At 43.0% G+C, this 23,111-nt stretch overlaps 1 protein-coding gene across 1 annotated transcript in view; it reads left to right on the forward strand.

Moving 5' to 3' along the window:
* The first annotated feature begins 767 nt into the window (after nucleotides 1-767).
* The window catches only part of PKHD1 (PKHD1 ciliary IPT domain containing fibrocystin/polyductin), a 256,328-nt gene continuing 233,984 nt past the window's right edge, over nucleotides 768-23,111 (forward strand). Inside the window, exons 1-17 of the mRNA XM_018088733.3 lie at nucleotides 768-899; nucleotides 1,780-1,901; nucleotides 2,979-3,056; nucleotides 4,844-4,988; nucleotides 5,972-6,071; nucleotides 8,720-8,777; nucleotides 10,397-10,475; nucleotides 12,664-12,738; nucleotides 14,134-14,198; nucleotides 14,793-14,832; nucleotides 15,643-15,713; nucleotides 17,743-17,844; nucleotides 18,687-18,782; nucleotides 19,900-20,035; nucleotides 20,868-20,982; nucleotides 21,870-22,145; nucleotides 22,733-22,822. Coding sequence (XP_017944222.3) covers nucleotides 1,850-1,901; nucleotides 2,979-3,056; nucleotides 4,844-4,988; nucleotides 5,972-6,071; nucleotides 8,720-8,777; nucleotides 10,397-10,475; nucleotides 12,664-12,738; nucleotides 14,134-14,198; nucleotides 14,793-14,832; nucleotides 15,643-15,713; nucleotides 17,743-17,844; nucleotides 18,687-18,782; nucleotides 19,900-20,035; nucleotides 20,868-20,982; nucleotides 21,870-22,145; nucleotides 22,733-22,822 — 1,578 coding nt within the window. The 5' untranslated portion in view covers nucleotides 768-899; nucleotides 1,780-1,849. The remainder of the gene's footprint in view (nucleotides 900-1,779; nucleotides 1,902-2,978; nucleotides 3,057-4,843; nucleotides 4,989-5,971; nucleotides 6,072-8,719; nucleotides 8,778-10,396; nucleotides 10,476-12,663; nucleotides 12,739-14,133; nucleotides 14,199-14,792; nucleotides 14,833-15,642; nucleotides 15,714-17,742; nucleotides 17,845-18,686; nucleotides 18,783-19,899; nucleotides 20,036-20,867; nucleotides 20,983-21,869; nucleotides 22,146-22,732; nucleotides 22,823-23,111) is intronic.

The raw sequence follows: 23,111 nt of genomic DNA on the forward strand, positions 1-23,111 counted from the left end.
GGTAAGAGGATGAATATGTGCTACTGTTGTTTGGTTCATGGTAACTCATTAAACTTCAGTTCTGCTGTGGGGTTTGAGAGCTTCCTCCCAATTTCAGTGGAAACTTCCATGAAGGCATCCATGGAAGCTCAGGGGCTCAGCAACCCATCTGGTGACCCCAACAAAATCCATCTGGGCTTCAAACAGATGAGTGCAGAGGTGGGAGTAGAGATACTATTCAGTGCCTGAGGTGGGCTGAGTTGAGTTGTCCCTGCAGCCCAGTTTCTCCATGGGATGAGAGATAACCCTGCGTAAGTCCACTGCCCTCTTTTCCACAGTAGATGGTAAAGGATCTGCAGGGGAGTAGGTACTTGAGATGTGGAAAGGGATCTAAACACCCTTTGGGTATTCCCACCAAATGCCAACAGTGTTGGGAATGCCATGGAAAAAATGAATTAAGAATATTTAAGGGAACCTTGAAGTCCACTTGCTGTGGAAGTCAGTCCTAGACTGAATATTGGCATATCAAGAAACCATTCCGATAGTTTTTATGTCACATTGCAGTGGCGAAAAAAAGAGGATCCTCTTATTGGAGGATCTAGTCATACACCAATGGAAGAACAATTTCAGATTATTCTTGTTATGGTAATTACAGTTTTGGAACAAAACAGTTAATAGCAGCAAACAGCTTAGGTTAATGATTAAGCACACTCAGTGGAGGGCTCTGAGCTGTCTGTGACGGGATTTGAGCCTTTTGAGAAACTTGTCTGGTGGGTTTCAGCACTGAACCAAGTGTGTAACACAACCTCAGCCCGAAAATTGTGGCAGAGCTGGCATCAAAGGGATGGAGCAGTTGTGCTGTTCCTGGAGCTACTGCACTTCATTCATCGGAGGAATGGAAGAAGAACAAATTGATTAAGGTAACTAACACCAGCAAAAGACATAATAAGAATAATAAAATTAAATATAAATGATATTTTATGCACTTGCTTTGAAATGCAACATTCACTTGCTTCGGGGCTCTGGACCCTGACCCCTGACCACTGCAGGATGTTAAAATATGCAAGAAATATAGTGAGAGTAGTTACAGTAGGTCTTGTGGTATAATAATAGAAGTTTGGAAGTTGCTTTATAGTGGCAGTTTTTTTCTCATAGCTCTAATGTAAGCTTCTGCCCAAATCTCACCTCCAAGAGTGTCACTCTCCTGTTGCATCTTTTTTAAGGTGCCATCCCACTGCTCATCCCTGTGCAGCCCTGCTCTTACCCAGCAGCTCTGAGGAGATTTTTTGTCTGAGATTTGATGATTGTGGATGTATATTATATGGATTATCTTAAAACTATATTTATGGTAGTAGTAATAGAAGAGAAGTATGCCCCATCCCTGGGGGTGTTCAAGGCCAGGTCGGATGGGCTTGGAGCAACCTGGTCTAGTGGAATATGTCCCTGTTCATGGCAGGGACATTGGAATGAAATGATCTTTAATGTCTCTTCCAATCCAAATGGTTTTGTTATATAAAAATCTGCCTAAATCAATTCACCCAATTTTTTTTCCATACTAGTACAAAACTCAGGATGAGGGCAGCAGAATTTGATGGTCTGTCTTTAAGTGGTAGAACAGTTCCTGATATGGACTTTACAAAGGGAATGTGGGATGTGTCTGGCTATGACAGCAAGTAAGACCTAGTCTACAAGTACTCAAATGTTTATTTTGTTTAATTATTAGAACAATTCACAGCTGTTGCTCCCACAGGTTTGCACTGTGAAAAAAGAATTCATGTGAGGTTTGTTTTAACATTACAGGGAAGGTCCTAAGTCCCCAAGCCATGATTCTGGAGCCAGACTCTCATGAATTCTCCATTCAGTGTTCAAGATGAACCTCTGGAGAACATCCTTGCTGAGCGCTGGGCTGATATTCTTGGCAGGTGGGTGATGGAGAGGTGATGTTTCCAACCACCCTGGTCATAAAACACGAGGAAAATCCACTGCCAATAGATAAGATACAGACTAACTGCATCCTGACATGGATAAGCATCTCTAAAAGGTGTTGAATATTATGGGATATATGCAGCATACCAGACATTATCCACCTTATCAGGTTTTCTTTTCATGGCATTATTTCCATAGCCAGTGTAGATTTTTTAATTAACTTTTAATTTTCTGTGTTCTACCTGAGTTCACATCGTACCTATTGGTTTTTATTCACTTGATGATACATATGCCACTGTTTGCTTGTTGATATTAAGGGCTCATGATACAAGGGTGTCCAATACTGGGCTTCAGTGACCAATAGTGATGTTTGAGATTGCATCCAGACAGAGCTAAGAAGCTGGAAACTCCCTAAAATTTAATCAGCAAACTAGATATCCCTGTAAAATGATTTCTGGAAAATTCTGGTCAGCGGCTAAAAAAAAAAAAAAAGAAAAGCCAGCCACTGGTTCATCTCTTAGCTTCAGAGAATGAGGGTACCCAAAATAAGTCCTAAATTATCTCAGGAATTTGATGCCTTTATGAAAGGCATGGCCATAGCAAGTTATAGGAGACTTAACACCGTGAAGCAGGAGTTTCTTTCCAGGCCTCTATGTCTTTCCTGAGGACTTCAGAAAAAAAAGAGTTGGCCAGGCTGTTGTGGAGCCAGAAGAGGTTGTATTTTGTGGGCAGCCTAGTGCACGGAAGTCAGCAAACACATTTCTTTGAGAGCTGGATTAGTAAACATCATCTTTATTTTAATTCTTGAGGAGGACAGGAGGCTCAAGCTGCAGCTTGGTGAATAAAGTCCTGAAGGCACTAAAACCCCACTGAGGGGAAGCAGGACTATCAAATGGGGGAGATGGCTGGAGGGATAAAGGGTGGGCAATATGACTAATTTGCAAGTGTGAGAAGAAGAAATGAGAAGAAGGGTGGAATTACAGGAGGACAGCTCTCAGACCAGTGTCTCTAATGCTGAATGAGGTATTTTGGATGTTTGCATGACACTTCAGCCTGATGGGTTGTTTTTGCAGTGGCAGCCACTGGATCACTCATCGAGCCCCAGGAGGGTAGTGTTGCTGGAGGAACCTGGATTACCATTCCTCTGGATGGTGAGTTTTAAATTCCTAGGAAGTATATGTCAAAGTAGAATCATAAAAGTTTAGTTTGGAAGGGTCCTTAAATCTCACCTCGTTCCAAACCCCTGCCACAGGCAGAGACACCTTCCACTAGACCAGGTTGCTCCAACCTGGCCATGAACACTTCCAGGGGTGTAAAGGTAAAAGAGAATCAGTTCCATTGTGAGATTAGTGGCTGGAGTGACAAACCATAAGCAACAGAGCCGTGGGCTGTGACACTCATAACATGAAATCAGCTTGAAATTATCACTTCATAAGCTATGGCTGAAGGTTATTTCCTAAGCAAGAGAAGAAACATTTTTTACCTTGTTTTTGCAGATGTGGAGCTAAAAATTTCTCCTTAGCCATCCTTTTTTTTTTGAAGAAGAGCTGAAAATCTCCCTTCATAGGTCCTGTAGTGCTGGAGCTTTAAAAACACTAATGATAAACATGAGTTCTGAATATAAATCTCAGAAATTGAGAAGTCATACTCATTTGGGCCCAAAATCAGCTGTGGAAAGCTAAGCTTGATTTTTCCACAGTGATGAATATTGATTCATTGGGAGGAAAGTTGGTCTTTTAACTGGCTGTATATTTGGTTTATCTGCTCAAATTCTGACTCTCAGTCTTTTATAACTACAATGAATGGTATTAGACTTTTTGTCTGAATATTGTGCATTCCCAGAGAGATGACGAAATAGAGGGAAGAAAGGAAGTTCAGGTCTTTACAACTCCCTGAAAGGAGGATGAAGCACAGGGGGTAGATTTCTTTTCCCTGGTGACAAGGAGAGGACAAGAGGAAAGGGCCTCAAGTTGTGCCAGAGAAGATTTATAATGGATATTAGGAAATTTTCTTCATGGAAAGGGTTGTTAAGCCCTGGCACTGGCTGCCCAGGGCAGGGGTAGAGTCATCGGGGGTTTTAAAAGATGTGTGGATGTGGCACTTGAGGATATATTTTAGTGGTAGACTTGGCAGTGCTGAGGGAACAGTTGAACTCAATGATCTTAAAGGTCTTTTCCAACTGAATGATTCAAGGGAGATGTTTCCCCAACAGCACTGTGTGAAGGCAGAGCTGGGAAATCAGTTCAAGCAGAGTTTGTTTTTTTTGTTGGGGGGAAACAGGCCTTGGGAGAAGGGGAAAGACCTTCCTGGGACCATGAGGAAATGTACAGTTTGCTGCAAACCATGAAACCACTGTTGTCGTTTAAAGTGAGTCTGTGCACTGGGAACCATCTGTGAAGATGGTGCAAAGGGAGAGTTGTGTGTGAGCCTTCTGCATTTTTGTTGTGTTTGATTATGCTACAAAAGTTAAACATGGTGGTTCATGCTCAGATAAAACTTTCTGAACATCAGGGACTGTTTGGGCATTGGTCAGTTTGTGGTGAGCAATTGTTTTCATTTACATTAATTGTCATTTTGGGGTTTATTTTCTTCTCTCTTTGTTACTTTTTTTCTTTTCCTTACAATTTATTATTTTTTCTTTTTAATTATTAAACTGTTTTTACCTCAACCCATGATTCTTCTCACTTCTACCCTTCCAATTTTCTCCCTCTTCCCATCAGGGGGGAGGTGAGGGAGTGGCTGTGTGGGGCTGAGTTCTTGGCTGGGGTTAAACCACAAAAACAGAAAATCACACAAGCATGATTTTAAAAAGCCTGATCTAGGGCTCTAAAGATAATACCTGGAGAAGCTAGGTTGCATACTGAAAATTGTTTATCGTGTGTCTTAATGTGAGTGGTCCTGTCCTCACAGAGCTCTTCTGATTGACTTTATTACTTAGGCTCAGCATCCCACAAGATAGAATCTGTCTCTCCAGCCAGTGTGTCCCAGCTGGAGGTGTCCCTGGTGAATCCAGACCTGCCCAGGCTGCTCTGTGATGTCTCTCCTCTGTACTTTGACTTACACACTATAAGATGCAGAACAAGGTATGATCTGTGACTGTACTGTGGGTGAGACCTTGATGTTTGTCTGGTAGGATCCTCATTTTCTTTCAGTGTCTGTACAGGCAGTTAAGGAGTTGAAAGAATTCCTTTTTCTCCTACAGTGCCCACACCTGAGCATCTCCTAAGCTGTGCTGCATTTATTCTTGTTTCAACTTTATTAAACATGAGGCTATTTAGTGTGAGGGTCTTGTTGAAGCTTCTGGGACAGCCTAGACTCAGACCTTCAAAGGTCTGTAGATATCTGATTCTCAGATACAAAACAACTAAGAAAATCCTGGTGGAGATTTTACTGGGTTTTGGTATCCTCAGCCTATTTAAGAGTATAGTGAGAGGTTTTGAGTAGAGCAGGAAATAAATATGGTTTCAAGCATCAGCTGGACAGTCTAAGGTGCCTGTTTTCTGTCCTGTCATAACTTTAGAAAAGGGTTGCTTGACTGGAAGACTGGGGTGTCTGGAGGCTGTAGAAGGGACCCTAATGGGGCTCATTCATCTCTTGCTGCTGTAATTTGGCTGGGAGTTAATTCTGAGAATTAACTGTGCTGAGAAACTCTGTGCATTAAGGATGCAGCATTAATTTACCGACCAGGATCAAGATGCCCTGCAGATCCAGGCAGCCCTGGGTCATTTCATTACTAATGAATACCAATTATCATTAGTGCATGTCTGATGAACATGTTTGTGTTTTGCATTAACATATAATTTGGGTAGAGTTCTGATGTGGTCCTGTCACCTTCTGCACTTAACTGTGATTTCTTGCTGTGACTCCACATTTCTTTTAAATTGTTGTTTTAGAGTTTGGGTTCACATGTGTGAAGTTTGGGTTGACAGTATAAATTTGCTTTGCTCTATTGAAGCCCCACTGAGTCTGGTAGGAATGGAGACCCTGTGAAGGACCTCGCATTTCTTAAAAAATTAACACAAAGTCAATAAAAGTAATACAATATAACACATTCTCTTCCACCTAGATCTTCACCCCAGGAGGGTTTGTACTACGTGGAGGTGATCTTTAAAGGATGTGTGATTAACAACCTGACTGGGCTGGAGAAAGAGAATTATTCTTTCAAGGTAATCACCAATCATGTAGAAGTGATGATAAAGGATTCAAGGTATTGGAGGGAGTCCAACTGCAGACATTGTGTCACAGGCAATATATTCAAATAATTAAATCATAGAATGGTTAATGTTGGAAGGGACATTAAAGATCATCTTTGATGATCATTCCTACCATGGGCAGGGACACCTTCCACTTGACCAGGTTGCTTCAAGTCTCCTCCAACCTGGCCTTGAACAGGCCTGGTCTGCCCAGTGCCACTGATGAGTACCTCGATGCATCGAGTTTTAAAGGACAGAAGGAGCATCCCAGCTTCTTGTCCTGACTTGCAACCAGATCTACAGCATATGAGAGAGAAGAGAATCATGACCAGCACGTTAAGGGAAGTGACTTTAATTTTAAAGGAGAAACCTGAAGACAGGTTTAGAAGTTTGTGTTGAAGCACAAACTCTGCACATAGACAGTGTGGTCCAGATATGCATTACTGGCCATAAGGGATGTAGCTCAGAGAGCTTACTCTACTCTCATGAGACCCCACCTGGAGTACCACATCAAACTCTGGGACCCCAATATAAGGAGGATGTGGAACTGCTGGAGCGAGTCCAGAGGAGGCCATGAAAATACTCCAAGGGCTGGAGCCCCTTTGTTCTGGAGACAGGCTGGGAGAGCTGGGGGCATTCAGTCTGGAGAAGAGAAAGATCCAGGGAGACTTTAGAGCCCCTTCCAGTACCTAAAGGGGTTCCAAGAGAGGTGGAGAGGGCCTTTGGACAAAGGCCTGGAGTGACAGGACAAGGAGGAATGACTTCAAACTGAAAAAAAAGGTAAATTTAGACTAGATATAAAAAAGAACTTTTTACTGTGAGGGTGATGAGACCCTGGCACAGGTTGCCCAGAGAAGCTGTGGCTACCCCATCCCTGGAAGTGTTCAAGGCCAGGTTAGACGGGGGTTCTGAGCAACCTGGTCTAGTGGAAGGTGCCCCTGCCCATGGCTGGGGGTTGGAATGAGATAATCTTTAAGGTCCCTTCTAACCCAAACCATTCCATGATCTCACACAGGACAGAATCCTTAACCATGATTGTGTGTTTTGATTGAGGCCTGTGTGTTTGAAAGTCCCATCCCACCTCTGAGCTGACTGTGAGCATCGAGCAGGAGAGCCCAGCGTTCTCAGAAAATTGCACATTAAAGCTGAAGAGTCATTGGGTGTTTCAGCTGGCTTAGAGAGTTGATGAAAAATCACCAGGGGATGCTGTTAATGAGGCACATTCCAAGCTAAATAAAACACAGTGTGTCTCTTTGTTTTGGGACCGGGACCTGGGAGCTATGAGAATTAAAAATTAATTTTGCCTCCACATTAGGCTGAAAAAGGCCGCTGCAGGCAGCAACAAGTCTGAGCAGCTCAAAAGACTTGTGTCAGCCAGTGGCCCCAGTTTCATGCTGGTTTTGGCTTCTTTTTCCACATCATCTCTAGCCTGGGGTATGATGTGATGTTGCCTTTGCTTCCCAGAAGTGGCCATTGCTGGAGGGAGTTGGTGGCTACTCATTCATTTTTAACATGATCATGAGGAGGAGAGAAGGCAGAGATTGAGCTCTGAAAGGGAATGGTTTAAGGAAAGCTTGGAAAAAACCCACAATAATGCAGTGGTGTCTTCAATTTAATTTAGCAAATGAGGTTTGTCGTGCCATTTATTGGGCTGTCAGCAGCATCTCTAAGTGCCAGGGATCATAGATGAACATATCCAAAAAAACGGGCAATGGAAGGGCCTGGAGCACAAGTCTGATGATGAGTGACTGAGGGGGTTTAGCCTGGAGAAAATGAAGCTCATGGGGAACCTTCTCACTCTCTACAACTCCCTGAAAGGAGGCTGGAGCCAGGTGGGGCTTGGCCTCCTCTCCCAATTTACAAGACACAGGACAAAGAAATTGCCTCAAGTTACACCAGGGGAGGCTTAAATTGGATATTAAGGAAAATTTCTTACCCAAAATGATAGTCAAACATCAGGGAAGTTGGGGAGTCACCATTCCTGGAGGGATTTAATAGATGTGGTACTTGGGAACATGGTTTAGTGGATTTGGCAGTGTTAGATTAATGGTTGGACTCAATCTTCAAGGCTTTTTTCCCTCAGAGTCCAAGGTAGTTCTTTCCCAAAGACATATCTGTTGTACTACACTACATTAAGATGGGCCAATGCAAGCTCTTTCACTGCTCCACAGCTTTAGGGTACCAAAAAAACTTGCTAAAGGGTGGCTGAAATATTTAACTTCTGTGATAAATAAATACTTTTTAAGTATATACTCTTGGGAAGAAAAATGGTGCCGTAATGTAGGATAAAATGCAGGTTTTAACTTTAGATAAAGTATGACTTGGAAACTTTGTAGTGTATTAAAGTGTGTCTTCTGACATTGACTCAAGCCAGGGTGGGCAATTTGGGCACAAAAGAGGATGTAAAAATAGCAGTAACCCATACTCTGAATGGAGGTTGAGGTAAGAAGGGAATATTTCTCCTTACTCCCTTCCTGGAGCAGGACTCTGCTTCAAAGATCAGATCTGAAGTGGAGGTCTCTGAAATGCAGTTGCCAGCTGTGTTGTGAGTAATGCACCATCAGATCATGTTACAATGCACTGAAAATAACTTCCATTTAACTACAAATTTCTCTTTGCAGTTCTCTGCTGAGCAGACACCTGTGGTTTACCAAATCAATCCACCATCTGGCATTCCAGGTATGGGACCTTTCTTCATGCTGGAGCCCACTTAAACCATTATTTGATGTTCCACACTGTCTTCCTCCTTAGGAGAGGTCTGTCTTGCTGGGAATAAAATGGGCACCACCAGATTTTAATGTCTAAGTTCATTCTGGACAGGAAAATGGGTTTGTCTGAGGGGGAAGAGTCTGCAACACTGGGTACAAAAGTGGGGAACAAGCAGTGACCAAGTTATTTGGTGCTTGGTTCCTGCAGCCCAACTCTGCCTGAGTGGAATGATGTTGTTCTGTAGATTGATAAGTCTAATCCATCCCAACTCTTGAGTCATCATACCTTGTTTATTTAGGAGCAATTTTAAGAAGAATTAGCTGTTAGGTGTTCATGTTGCAACACCATACAGACCTTTTGGTTAATGGAGCTTTAGATCAGACTTTAAAGTTCTGTGAGAAGACATTCAATGTTTTTGGTCTGAACAATTAACTGGCATATGGAAGGGTTTTTTCCCTATTTCTATTAATTTTTTATATTTTCAGATTTCATTAGAGGAAATGGAAAGTTCGATGTCCAAAGTAAAGATTAATCAAAACATTTTGGTCTCTTAAGAATGAAGAGAGACACTTGTATGATGAGATCACAGAGATGCTCCTAAATCTAAATCAATCCCTTATTTCCAATTATTTTCAGATGTAGTTCAGCTCAAGATTCTCATGCCTTGCTTTAGAGTGTCTTTATGGAGATTTCTATCTGTTAGCTGGGTGTTTGACCTCCCAGTGGGGTCAGTGAAGAGCATGAGAACAACACTGTCTAGTGCTATTTCAAATGTCTTGGAGCATGAAGGACCTCCATGAAGCAGGTAGAGGCAGGACTAGGGAGACTTATTCCCTTCTGGAGCCATAGTGGAAGGACAGGATCAGATAGAATTGGATTGGAAAGGGCCTTAATGCAGGTCTGATTCCAATCCCCAGTTATGGACAGGGACACTTTGCACTATCCCAGGTTGCTCCAAGCTCTGTCCAACCTGACCTTGGACATTCCCAGGGATGGGGTAGCCACAGCTTCTCTGGGCAGCCTGTGCCAGGGCCTCACCACCCTCACAGGGGAGAATTTCTTCCTAATATCTATTCCCAAAGGTGTTTGATTGGGTGTCTGAACTGATGTAAGACACTCCTGTGGAGGTGACTGAATGAAGCTCTCCCACCGTGTGGTAAATGGAGTGTTGGGAGTGATTCAACTGGCCACAGATATGCTGAGCTCCTTCTTTAGACCTTCACCCTGTCTAATGTACAAGTGATGTCAATTTGATTGTCTCCTGAGGTTCTACAGTGGAATCGGGTTAGAATGTGGTGTTTAGTTAACAAAGGAGTTGAGGAAAATGTCTTTTCAGTGCAAATGCAGGAGACCTGCTAAAAAATTGGGAATGGACTTTTTTTGGTGGGAAACAAAAACTTGTGTTTTGGGAAAAATGAATAAGTCTGAAGTCGCTTGAGCCATAGTAGAAGCTGAGAGTAGTCATCAGTGCAGGCACCTCTGTAAAATTCACAAAGACCAAGGATTCCTCTTGCTCAGCTCGCAGAATCTGCAAATAAGTTCTCTGCTTTTAAAAGGCTCTCTTCAATTTCCATTTCCTTTCTGAACAGGAAATTTAATACAGATTTATGGGAAGACAATCGCTGGAAGATATGAGACCTTCGACTTCAACGTGGATTATATTGATGGGTAATTATCTACAGGCAGTGTCTGCCCCAGTCCCTGTAAATTGGCATTTCTTCCATCAGCCTCCTCGACAGCAATAAATTGCAACCAGTTGGCCCAGGATTGCCATTTACTTCCTTTGTGGTTTATTGCAGCTCATGAGTTGGGCTCCAGCAAACTTTGTTAATCTAATTGCAACTGGTCCATTAAGCTGGTTGGTTTGTTTACTGGCAGCACAGTCAATCACAGCTCAGTGTGAATTGTACTGTAATTGCAGCTGGTTGCTGTAGATTTTATTTTGGCTAGCAAATTAAAATTTAACTAATTAAAATAATGTCAGGATCGAAAAGTTAAATAAATTTTCCCTTTCCATTTGCATTTTTTAGAAAAAAACTATTAGTTTGAAGCAGATGCTCTAGTGAGACAGAAGACAAAGGAGAAGTATTTTGAGACAAAAGGCTTTGTTTTTCACTGCTTTAAATCCTCTCTGGGTATTTCCTTGTTTTCAAAGGTTTGATTTCAGATTTTTTTTTTTTTTTTGTTGTTGTTCTATGATCACATGTAACAGAAAAAAGTAGGTAGATTTAAGAAACTCACTTCAGGGCAGCAACCCTTTAAGAACAGCAAATCCAAAGTGAGTATCAACACTGTCCTGATGCATATCATATCTATTTCCATATGTATGGATATGTTATCAAGTACTAATTTATTATTTCCTTGCACTTGTGTCAGTGATAGTGAAGAACTAAGACCAGGTGAGTATTTTATAGAAAAACTATTAACCCATAGTCACTGTGCTGGCATTTTCAGGACCATTTCAGAATCCAGGAAAGGTGTGTATTCCCACTAGCTAGAAATTTTAATTGCAGCAGCAGATACTTAACCACTGGATGCTTTTTAATGACTTCTCAAGCTGAATGGAAATGTCCCTTGCTAATTAATTAAATTCTCTGCCAGCATGAGTGAAACTCCAGTGCAGATTCCTGCCATATCAGCTGCACCCATTTCTCAGCCCTGCACCACTGCACATCAGCATCCTTTGTTTGATAGTAATTATTGTTTTACCTGCCTCTGGTGAAACCTTTGCTCAGTGGGAAGAAAGGCTGTTCTGTGTGACTGCAGGCTGGACGTGCCTCATGCTCCACTGCTGGATTACTCATTTACAGCTTAACCTCACCAAAAGGAAATGGCCTCAAAATCTCAGCATTCCAGACAGGTTCCCTTTGGAGCTTCACATGAATAATTTGCCCATTTTTGGTTGTGTTAGGAAATATGTACCAGGTGGGGACTTGGACTTGACCAGAGCAGTCTGTCCTTCAGTCACGCTGATTTGGGATTTGGAGCGAAAAAGGAGAATGGTTTTTATACTTTCAAGCGTGTTCTGTCCCCTTTTCCATGCTTTGTGTGGGATGCAATGGTCCAGTGCTGATGAACATACGTTTGGCAGCACTGAATTTTTTTATAGTCTTCCTTAAAAGGAAAGGTTCTCACTATCAGCCACCTGTATTAATAAAAGAAAAGTCTTCTATTTAAACCTCACAAAACTGCACTCTGAAGCATTGGTCACAGAAAACTACACTCTGAAGGATGGGTCATCACAGAGTGTTTGCATAACAGGTTTTAATTACATATTTCCCATGATTGCCTCTTCATTCTCAAAGAATTGCCAACCTTTGCTTATTCTGCTAATTACTCTGAATTTATTCCTCCTGCCTGATTGCTCCTCTTCATTTGAAGTTGTTCCATATTGGTTCTTTAAAGTGGGGATATTTAAATTTGCTGTTAGGAGCTTGGGTGATTCCTGGCAGAGATTGTAGTGTTTTTCCTCAAAGAAAAAAAGAAATAGCTGAGCTGCATCTTGAATTACTTGCTGTAAGGGATGCTGCCTGCTGCTTCTGGAAGGTAAGGGTGAGTATAGCCCTCTTGGAGCTCAGCCTTGCCTACAGGGAGGAGCTACCAGGTCATTCAGAGCTGTCTCCAAGATGTTCCTGACACTCACGATCTTTACAGAGGTGCAGTTCTTGCAGTATTTGGGAAATACACTTTGCAGGTGAAGAGACAAAAGATTAATAAATGTGTAAAACTGTAAAAGTGAGGGGAAATTCCTGTCCTACTTGAAAATGTTGGCTGCTGATTTTAACAGGATCAGGTTTTCATTTGTGGAGCTCCATGTTGTTTTATGTCTCATTTTTCCTGGTTTTTTTTTGCCCAGGCCAGCTACCCTCACAGCAGAAGGAGATGGATGGACCAGTCTCTGCTCTTTTGCTGACAGACAAGCTGGAAGCATGTCAGTTCTTCATTTTTTTTTTGTTTATCTTGGTGCAAGGGCACAGCACAGCTTGTGCACAAAAAATTAAATTAATTCATGGCTTTTGGAGAAACTTTTCTGCTTTGGCTTGAGGTGGAGAGAGACCCTGGGGAGCTGACCAAAGGATCTGTGATGGGGTGGGTGAGGGCTGCTGGTTCTCTGTGGCTCCAGCCACAGCCTGGCAGGGCCAGGGGCTGTTCTCTGGCTTGCAGATGACATTCCTTGCCCTGGCCACATCTGTTCTGTTCAACTCTCTAAACTCCAAAACAAAGTAACCATTTCCAAGCTACCTATTGACCCTGGTCAATGCATTGTCTTCAGTCCTATATAGGCATTAATTTTAAAGGTGGATTAGCTAATCTGAGCCTAAATTTGGCGAATAGCTCTTGGGATTTAACAGCATGGACAGACAGGCTCTGGTGCCTGGGTCCCAGCACTGTTTATTATTTGGTATTAATAGGATCACAGAATGGTTTAGGTTGGAAGGAACCTGAAAGATAATCTAGTTTCGAGCCCCTGCCATGGGCAGGGACACCTTCCCCTATCCCAGGTTAATCCAAGCCCCATCCAACCTGGTCTTGGATGCTTCCAGGGAGAATTCATATACTCTTGTCTTCTGTAAGTTGCATGAGACCCTTTAGGCTGCTGGATCTTGCACTCTGTTAATTGTGGACAAAGCCATGGGCTCTGGAGCAGCGTTTCTTTTATGAGTTATGCACTTCTTGCAGTGCTTGTGAGCCCTGGAAAAGGAGGAGGGTACTTTAACAGGGAACCAGGGGAAAACCTGCTCTCGTGGAAGTCTGTCCTAAGGCTCCTGGGGTCCTCACTGGACTCCCTTATTGCAGTGTAAAATTCTTCCTGGCTCCCAAGAGGAGAACTTAAATGAAAATGTGAATTGATGATGGTACATCCAACATTCAATGACTCCTGAAGGCTGGTGTAATGCCATTGTATCTGGTTTAATTGCTACCTGATCCTTCTTACACCTTAGGGACGTGCAGAGGAGCAAGTAGAGGGGCAGTGCTTTTGTCCTCCTGTTCATTTTGCCCCGTGCCCACACTTGTCCCTGCCCAGCTTTTTATTTCAAATGGGGGTTCTGAAGGTCACCAACAGGCTCAGATTCTGGGAATAGGTTTAAGGGGGCCAAGCTGGAGCACTGTGCTGCTGAGAGACACACTCCTAATCTGCTGAACTCTCGATCATCAGTGGGTTGTTCCTCTTCCATTTCACCAGTTTCTCTCCTTTGTTTCTAAATGGAGCCAAACAGGACTGTCTTAGAAGATGTGGGCTTATACACCTATTGTTTAGATGATTCTCCCTGTATTTTGCTCTTTTAGCTCTCAAGACTCAGTAAAGTCCTTTGTCTCTCCACAGTTATCCCATTCGGGCAGAGGATGGACTGGGGACCTTGCAGTGCCGGGTGGAAGGAAACCACATAGGTTGGTGAAAAGGGGTAAAAATGGTGGGTTTCTGCTGTTCCTGCAACTCCAGAGGATAGTTTCTATTCTGCCTCCAAAGGCAGAATAGAAAGGGCTGAGCCCACAAAAGCAACTTCAAATCACGGCTTACCAGCCTTCAACACAGCCACTTCTGTGGTTTGTGTCATCTGCACAACCTGGGAGAACATGAAGTGAAGCCATGGCATGATGTGGACACTGCTGACAGCAGTAGTGTGATTTGGGGTCCTTGCTCAGTTTACTACTTTAATCCTTCTTATCTGTGGTGGACCTTCCCTTTACTGCTTTGTTGGAGGAATAAATTGGGTGCTCCCCTGTATTTTCTCTCTGTTAGCAGGTTGGATCCCATTCATTTCTCCTCACTTCCAAGTGCTCTGAAGAAGTTTCTAATTTCTTGTGGAGGATTTGAGCAGCAAGCTTCTTGTTTGGGAAAGATATTCTGAGTTAAATACATGAAATACAATTTCCTTACTGTTGTAAGGAACAGGAGAATTGGGCCCAGGACACCTGGGCAAGGTTTGGTAGGATGCACTTCATGTTTTGCCATATAGCATGTTATACTTTTCTCTCCTCCAGGGTCCCACAACATCAGCTTCTCAGTGTTTAACAAAGGAAAGTGAGTAAAAGAATCTTTTCTCCCTTTTTCTCTGGTTTTGCATGGGGATACAGATGCCTTACCCTCCAGATTTAGCAAATGATGTTTTTACTGAATGATGTGTTTCATTGCTTAGAAATGAGGTTTTGTTTTCTTGAGAAAATGATTGTCAGATTGGGAATGAAAAGGCACAATGTTTCTCCCCGGACGATTTATATTTTGGTACTTTAATACTTTACCTTCAGCATTCAAAGCATCAGACATCTTATCTTGGACAAGGAGGAATGGCTTTAAACTGGAGGGGGGGGTTCAAGTTGGATATTGGGAAGAAATTCTTGGCTGTGAGGGTGGTGGCACATGTTGCACAGAGAAGCTGTGGCTACCCCATCCCTGGAATTGTCCAAGGACAGGTTGGAGCAACCTGGTGTAATGGAATTTGTCCCAGCTCATGACAAGGGGTCGGAACAAAATGAGATCTTTAAGGTCTCTTCCAACCCAAAGCATTCTATTAAACCAAGTTGAATGAAATACTTTCACTTCACTTTTAACTATTCATCCAAGTGGGAAAGAATTTAGCCATAAAAGGAGGTGAAAATGGGTTCTGAAAGTGTCAAAACATACTTTACAATGTGTTAGTACTTTATTAAAGTGTTTCAACCGTGTAATGGGATCTTGTGAGTCAATGCCTCAATGTGCTGTTGAAAGGTGTTGTTGGATCTTGTAGAAATGTCCCACTGTTCCTTTGGAGAGTGAGTGGCCTGCTCTGCTAAATGAAGGTCTGCTTTAACTTAAATGGCCAAGGATCATTCAGGCATTTTCTCTCTCTTGCAGGTCAGTAGTACACAAAGGTTCTTGGCTCATCAGTGCCAAACAGGAGCTTTTCCTGTATCAAACACATTCAGGTATTACAATGATCCCCCTCACTGCTGCAGCATTTTCTGGAAGTGCTGGTGTAGTCTAGGAAAGGACTTCTCCCTGTTGCTTTTCCCAGGGATGCAATCCTGTTGTGTCCTCATCTTGCAGTGACACTCCTCTGGTATGGGTTTGACTAAGTAAAAAGCTGCAGATCAAAAATTTCAAGATAAGCAGATTTATGTGCTAAGGTGGGGTGTGCTGCCTCTAACATCCCCAGTAACTTAGTGTTCCTCTTGGACAGGGATATGTTTGACTCTGTTTTGGGCAGCCTAACCTAAGAGAGCCAGCCACAGAACAGCAGTATGGCATGGCTTGGGATGATGTTGCTTTATTGTTCTTCCTTTTCTTATCAGATCAGTTGTAGACTTGAGATGTTGCACCTACAGAAACTTCTGCCCTGTAAATCACTCTGTGTTTGATAGGGTTGAGATTTTAGAAATGTAGAACTTGAGATAACTTGCACATCAGCAACAAGGAGATGATGTTCAGCCACTCCAAGAATTGAGTATTGGATAAGTGGTGAATGGCAGGTTTACTGCACCATTAGTTTATAAAATGATTTAAGACTCACTAAAAATAACCTACATGTGACTTTTCCAGCTCTATTGTAGGCAGGAGGCAATGAAATACTAAACATCTGCTTGAGGTTATGGTCTTATGCAAATAGTGTTAAAGATTTACATGGACAGATAGTGATGGGACAAGGGGTAATGGGTTTGAACTTGGAAAAGGAGAGATTTACACTGGATGTTACGAGAAAATTGTTTACTGTGAGGGTAGTGAGGCCCTGGCACAGGTTGCCCAGAGAAGCTGTGGCTGCCCCATCTCTGGAAACATCCAGAGCCAGGTTGGCCAGGATTTGAAACAACCTGGTGTAGTGGAAGGTGTTCCTGCCCATGGCAGGGGGTTGGAATGATCTTTAATGCCCCTTCCAACCCAAACCACCGAAAGACCACTTGGTTCACCTGCAGAGGTCCCCAGCAAGGTCCCACCAATTTTTTGATATTAAATTCACTGAAATTGATGTAATAAATGCGTTAATACCTTATGAGCTGCATCTGAGAATCTTGGTTCAAGAGTTAACAAAAGCTTTTTTTGTATAAAAAACCCCATGTAGCCAATACATGTCTATGTTTTGTATATTGTTTATAACATACTACTTGTTTCACCCATAAATTGAAAATACTTTATAAAGGAGGATAATTGAATGTCCTTATTTACAAGTTGAGGCACATTAAAATGAGATAACTGTATGAATTTGTCTATGGGCAGAGCACAAGCAGAAAGATCTGCCAGATCTATCCAGTAGACTGTACTGTGCTAGCCAGTAGTCAATATTGTAAAATCAAAGATTAAGCAGCAGATTTAACAATGAAAAAGCAGATATAGATCAGCATCCCTCACCAGTTTTTATTAGTCTTTTTAATTTTTTTTCAGATCTAGACAAGTACAGCTGGGTGGTTAAACTAAGACATCCGAGTCCAAAGTGATAAAATGTCATCAAAGAGAAAAACAGTTTTCCAGTGTGGAGGGACATGACTGTAACAGATAAAATCCTGAAAGAATCTCACAGTCATGAAGTGGACACTCAGATGTCAGATGATTGGAAAGTGTGGTAACATTTAAACCTATGGGCTAAATTGAGAAGTGAGTCAGAAGAGGTCGAAAGGATTAAAACTGTTTTAATTCCATTTTTTTTTTTTTCTTCAGAGCTCCTCAATAGCACAGGATAGACCAGTTTGCAATCTGAGCATGACAGATGCAGCCACTGCTAAGTAACAGCCCAAGCACTGCAGTGTTTCTCCTGTCATGCAGCCAAGTTCCCCGTGTTGTTCATTCCTGGTGTAATCCCAGTGGCTGTCAAATGCCCGGGAAGGATCAGTGAGATGTTGGTTTCATTCACAGGAGCTGCTCTGGCTGGAAACAGTGCAAGTGCACTGCAGGCTTTCACAGAAATAGGGCTGGGGTTAATTTTCCAATGCTTGTTTTCAGATTCCCCTTTTCCTTCCCCTGCAGAGATAGCCTCCGTGTTCCCAGCTGGAGGGAGCCTTGGAGGGGGCACTGATCTCACTGTCACGGGGGATTTCTTTGAGGAACCGGTGCAGGTCACTGCTGCAGGTGAGAGAAATGTGAAATACTTGTTTTTCAATACAGTGATCATGGCCCTGAGCACAAAACCCAAGGAATGTTTAGTGATAACAGTGTGGAAGTTGTAGGAATCACCTTCAGGAAGCTCCAGTTATTCTGACTGTGGGCATTAACTGTTTTGCTTGCTGGTAGTACCAGCCCAGGCTTCTAGAGAATTGTTAATCCCATTCAGAAACAAAGTTGAGGCAGGGTATTCTGTCCCTTCCTTAGCCTTGTGAGACCCCACCCAAAATAGCACATCCAGTTCAGGAGTCCTTAACATAGGAAAGACATGGACCTCTTGGAGCAGGTTCAGAGGAGACCACAAAGATACTCTGAGGGCTGGAGCCCCTCTGCTCTGGAGACAGGTTGGGAGAGCTGGGGGTGTTCACCTGGAGAGGAGAAGGATCCAAGGAGACTTGGGAGCCCTTTCCAGTGCCGAAAGGGGCTCCAAGAGAGCTGGAGTGGGACTTGGGACAAAGGCCTGGAGTGACAGGACAGGGGGGAATGGCTTCCCACTGCCAGGGGACAGGGTTAGATGTGATATTAGGAAGAAATTTTTATACAATGAGGGTGGTGAGACCCTGGCACAGGTTGCCAAGAGAAGCTGTGGCTGCCCCGTCCCTGGAAGTGTTTGAGGCCAGGTTGGATGGGACTTTGAGGAACCTCATCTCATTGAAGATGTCCCTGCCCATGGCAGGAGTTGGACTATACAATCTTTAAAGGTCCTTTCCCACCTAAACAGTTCTATGATTCTAAGATGGGGTCATGCTGCAGCTCAGCTGTGTTTCCAAGTCTCATACAGTACATTTGTCTCCTTTTCTTTCTCACAGGTGTCCCCTGTAAAGTCAAGTATGTCTCTCCCCAACAAATCAGATGCACCATTGAGCCTGTAGGCAAGAACAGGAGAATTGGTGCCCCCCAGCCAGGTATGGTGTTCAAATAACTGAAGGTCCAAACAAGGAAACACACGTGGAAATGCAGGGCAAAAATCATTTGGTGATGAATGCAATCAAGAAACAGAGCTTTCCAGAACACTGTCCGCTTCAACATTAGACCAGTTTCTTCATGGTTTGATAGGGAAAGGGGCTACAAAATGAGCAAAGGGCTGGAGCACGTCTTCTATGAGGAAAGACTGATGAGAGAGCTGGGGGTGTTCAACCTGGAGAAGAGAAGACTCTGGGGAGACCTGAGAGCCCCTTCCAGTGCCTAAAGGGGGATTATAAGAAAGATGGGGATAAAATTTTAGTAGGGACTGTAGTGATAGGATGGGGAGTGATGGTTTTAAACTAAGAGGGGGTCGATTTAAATTAGTTCTAAGAAAGATATCTTTTACAGTGAGGGTGGTGAGGCCCTGGCACAGGTTGCCCAGAGTAGTGGTGGCCTCATTCCTGGAAAACATTCAGGGCCAGTTTGGATGGAGCACTGAGCAACCCGATCTAGTTGGAGATGTTCCCACTCATTGCAGAGGGGTTGGGCTAAATAACCTTTACTGGTCCCTTCTAACCCAACCCATTCTATGATTCTGTAGCCAGGAAAATCAGGGTGAAGAGCTCAGCCCCCCACGTGCAGACAGGTGATGATGGGAGGAAGGTCAGACTGGTGAGCAGGGCTGTGGAAAATGAGGGGAAAAAAGTATGGATAATATTTAGAGGAAGGATAGCAGAACTGGAGCTGCTGCAGAGGTTTCTGGGGATGCTGCTTGAGTGGAGCACTGCAGTAGAAAATTATTGTGCATAAAGAGAGATTTACCTAATTTTAGCTGTGGGTCATCTCAATACCTTTTCCTGCAGGAGCAGACATGAGAGCTGGTTGGATGCTCTGCTCTCTGCAGATTTTTGTTATTTCTTGTGGAGAATTTCAAGGTAGAACAAATTCCCTAAAGCGAGATCTGTGTTCTGCCTTAGACTGCAAAATACCCCACAAACAGAGCCAATTTATTATTAAAATTTTCTCTGTGGCCTACCTCCTACACCACTGATTCCAGCATGTGCTCTGGGATTTCTGTTGGCTGCTGCTGAGAGTACTTTTGTTTTAACTTTCTAGGAAACAGAGGGCTTCTCTTTGAAGTCTGGGATGATGCCTCTGATCTGACAGAAGCAGGTCCTGGATACAGATGGCAGTTTGTACCTAATGCCAGCTCCCCAGTAAGGTTCCTGTCTGGGGCAAAGAAGTCCTTCAGGTACTCAGTGATCTTAAAAAGACATGAAGCCATGGCGATCACCTTTAGCAGTGTTAGGTGCAGCAAAAACACCTGACAGCCCTTTACAGCAGAGCCTCACTGCACAGCTCCTGTAAATCAAAGCAAACCCTTTACTCTGAGGTCCTTTTGAAGCTTAAAATATGCAGTGAAGTGTTTTATTTTTTCCTCCTTTTGCTTTCCCTCAGTATTTCTGCTCTACCTGGCCTAGATATGCTGAAATTCCACAAAAGAAATTGCTGTGGAGGTAGAAGGAGCTCCAGCTTGAGGCTATTTTGGGTTGGACTTCCAGCCAGATGTGGAGGGGCAGATTCTCAGCTGATTTTGGCAGCTGCAGCACAATGGAGTTAATGGAAATCAAGTGATTTGCCCCAAGCTGTGGAAATATCTAAACTGTGTTGGTGTCATTGCCTCTTCAGATAAACCCTTGAAAAAATGTGCAGTGCGCATGAATTCTCATCTTTTCTTACCATTTCTCTGTTTTTCTTGGTTGATTCTGAGTGTGTTCTTGGCTTTTTCCTGTGTGTTCAAGGTTAAGACTTTGCTTGAGAAGAAATGCACAAAATAGTGACCACCAATAAAAACATACTTAATTTCCTGGAGCTGTTTTTTCTATCCTTTTTGGAAAATTTCGTAAAGAATAAATTACATTTAGTGTGAAATTGAGTCTTTTTGAGATTCCTTTAGTTTTAAAATATATGGGTTTGTTTTGTTGGTCTCATGGTGTTTCCTCATTACTCGGTGTACACATGAAGGTGGGGTGTGAGGATGGGGTGTTTTTTTGCTGTGTTATGGATGTTCTCCTTTTGCTTAGTTCCAGGCTTCGTGGATTTTTTGTGGCTCCTCAGACCAACAATTACACCTTCTGGATTCAGGCAGACAGTCAAGCATCTCTCTACTTGAGTTTGTCCCAAGATCCAGAACATAAGGTATTACTCTGAGCAGAGAAAAAATGAGATCAGGATGAAAATGGTTTTAATTAAGGTCATAAAAATGGAATTGGCTTGTTTGCCCTTATGAATCTATTGCAGAGTGAAATCTGTGTGATTATATTTGATATTTTAGATTGGGTCTGTCAGTTGTTCAGCTCATAAAAAACTCATGCTTGCAACCAGAGTCATTGATTGTCTTTTCCAGAAGACTTTTTTTTTTTAGTTCAGCAAATTGCAATCACTGACAATCTGCAAAGGGACCTGGAGGTTTGCTCTCTGATTTCCTCAATTTACCTCCTTTTTTGACTGTTGAAATATTGCCTTCTGAAAATATTGATCCTTGCCTTTGGGAAGTTGAGAGGATGCTCTAATGAAGGTGATCTATTTATCTGGGCTATTCTTGAGCCAAGCAACTGAACAGGTCTAGAAGAAATATAAAATACTTTTTATCTATTAAAAAAATAATAGCATTATTGGTCTTACTAATGGTAGCATATTACATAGAAACCTGGAATGATTTGGGTTGGAAGGGACGTTAAAGAACATCTTGTTCTAACTCCCTGTCATGGGCAGAGACAACTTCCAGTAGACTAGAGCCTCATCCAACCTGGTCTTGAAAAATTCCAGGGATGGGGCAACCACGACTTCTCTGGGCAATCTGTGCCTGGGCCTCACCACCCTCACAGGCAAGAATGTCTTCCTAATATCCAATATAAATCTACTCTCTTTCAGTTTGGAGCCATTAAATCAGTCAGTGACATTGGAGCAACCTGGTCTACTGGAAGGTGGCCCTGCCCACGGCAGGGGGTTGGAAGGAGATGATCTTTTAGGTCCCTTCCAACCCAAACCATTCTGTGACTCTGATTTGGTTGTTCTGCACACAGGTGAGAATTGCTTCTCTCCCTGCTGGCAATTCAGAGTGGTCTGAGAACTGGGTGAAGAATTGGAGTGAACTTTGGCAGCCAAAATCCCAGAAATTCGAGCTGACTGCTGGTTCGAGGTACTACCTGGAAGCACTACATCATGGCAAGACACCCAGCAATGGGATGAGAGTTGGAGTCCAGATACATAATACGTGGCTGAATCCCCATGTGGTGGACAGCTACTACATTGAGAGACATGAAATCCGGGCTCATGCTTTGCATCTTCCAGAAGTCCAGGTCAGTGCTGCTTTCCTGACCCTGGGAGCTGGACTAGCCCTGAGCCAAATGACCTGGATAGCAGCAAATCCTAATTGTAAAGTCTGTGCTGATGCTCGATGTGAAAGTGTGTTCCCACCTTGTTTTTAACCTTCTGAGACAGCTGATGAGAGGAGTATCATGAACTGCAATTGTTCAGGGTTTTTACACACATTGGTGTACATTTCTTTACACATTGGTGGGTGTATGTAAACCCTCAGCAATGAGGGAAGAGTTTCCTGGTGGTTAAACCCCACAACTGCAGCTCAGGAGCTTTAGGGACTGTTTGTGGCTGTCATTGTGTCTGCACATGTCATGTACCCCTTGTGATCCTGATAATTTAAGAATTTAGATTTAGAATTTAGGTTTGTGTCAGCAGAGACCATGGAGGACAAGAACAGTTTCAGAGTAGCTGAAGTGTCTCTTGGAAGGAATTCTTGTTTTACTTATGCTTAAAAATGCGAAATATGTGCCATGTAATCCTCCTCGGTAGAAGAAGCCAGGTTTGAAACGTGTCTCATGAAGTTTGTGTCTCTTTTCATTTATTTGTTTGCTTCTTTGCTTGCCAGATGTTGACGGTGTCTGGTACAGGGTGTTTCAGTATCTCCTGGAACAACACATTGCACAAAATGATCCCCACAAATGCTACAGCTCACCAGGTAGGTGCTGTTAAACACACGTTTGATCCTCTGCTGGGGAGGAACCAATGGACATCTGGTACTTGACAGCATTTAAGTGTTTGGCCCCGAAGCTGAGATAAATTTTACATGGTGTAGGGGTGATTTTTGTTACTGAGAATGTCTCACGGTGAGATGTTTTGGGGGGTTTGAGTCCCAGGTGTATTCTAAGCATATCACATCATCCAGATACCTTGGAATTCCCTTGAACCAGACTCTTGGACTTCTTCTCTAAAGTCAGGTGTGTAGAGTATAGCTTTGGCTTCAGACA

This window comes from Manacus vitellinus, unplaced genomic scaffold (assembly GCF_001715985.3).
Source record: "Manacus vitellinus isolate BGI_N305 unplaced genomic scaffold, ASM171598v3 scaffold_11_pilon, whole genome shotgun sequence".
Lineage (NCBI taxonomy): Eukaryota > Metazoa > Chordata > Aves > Passeriformes > Pipridae > Manacus > Manacus vitellinus.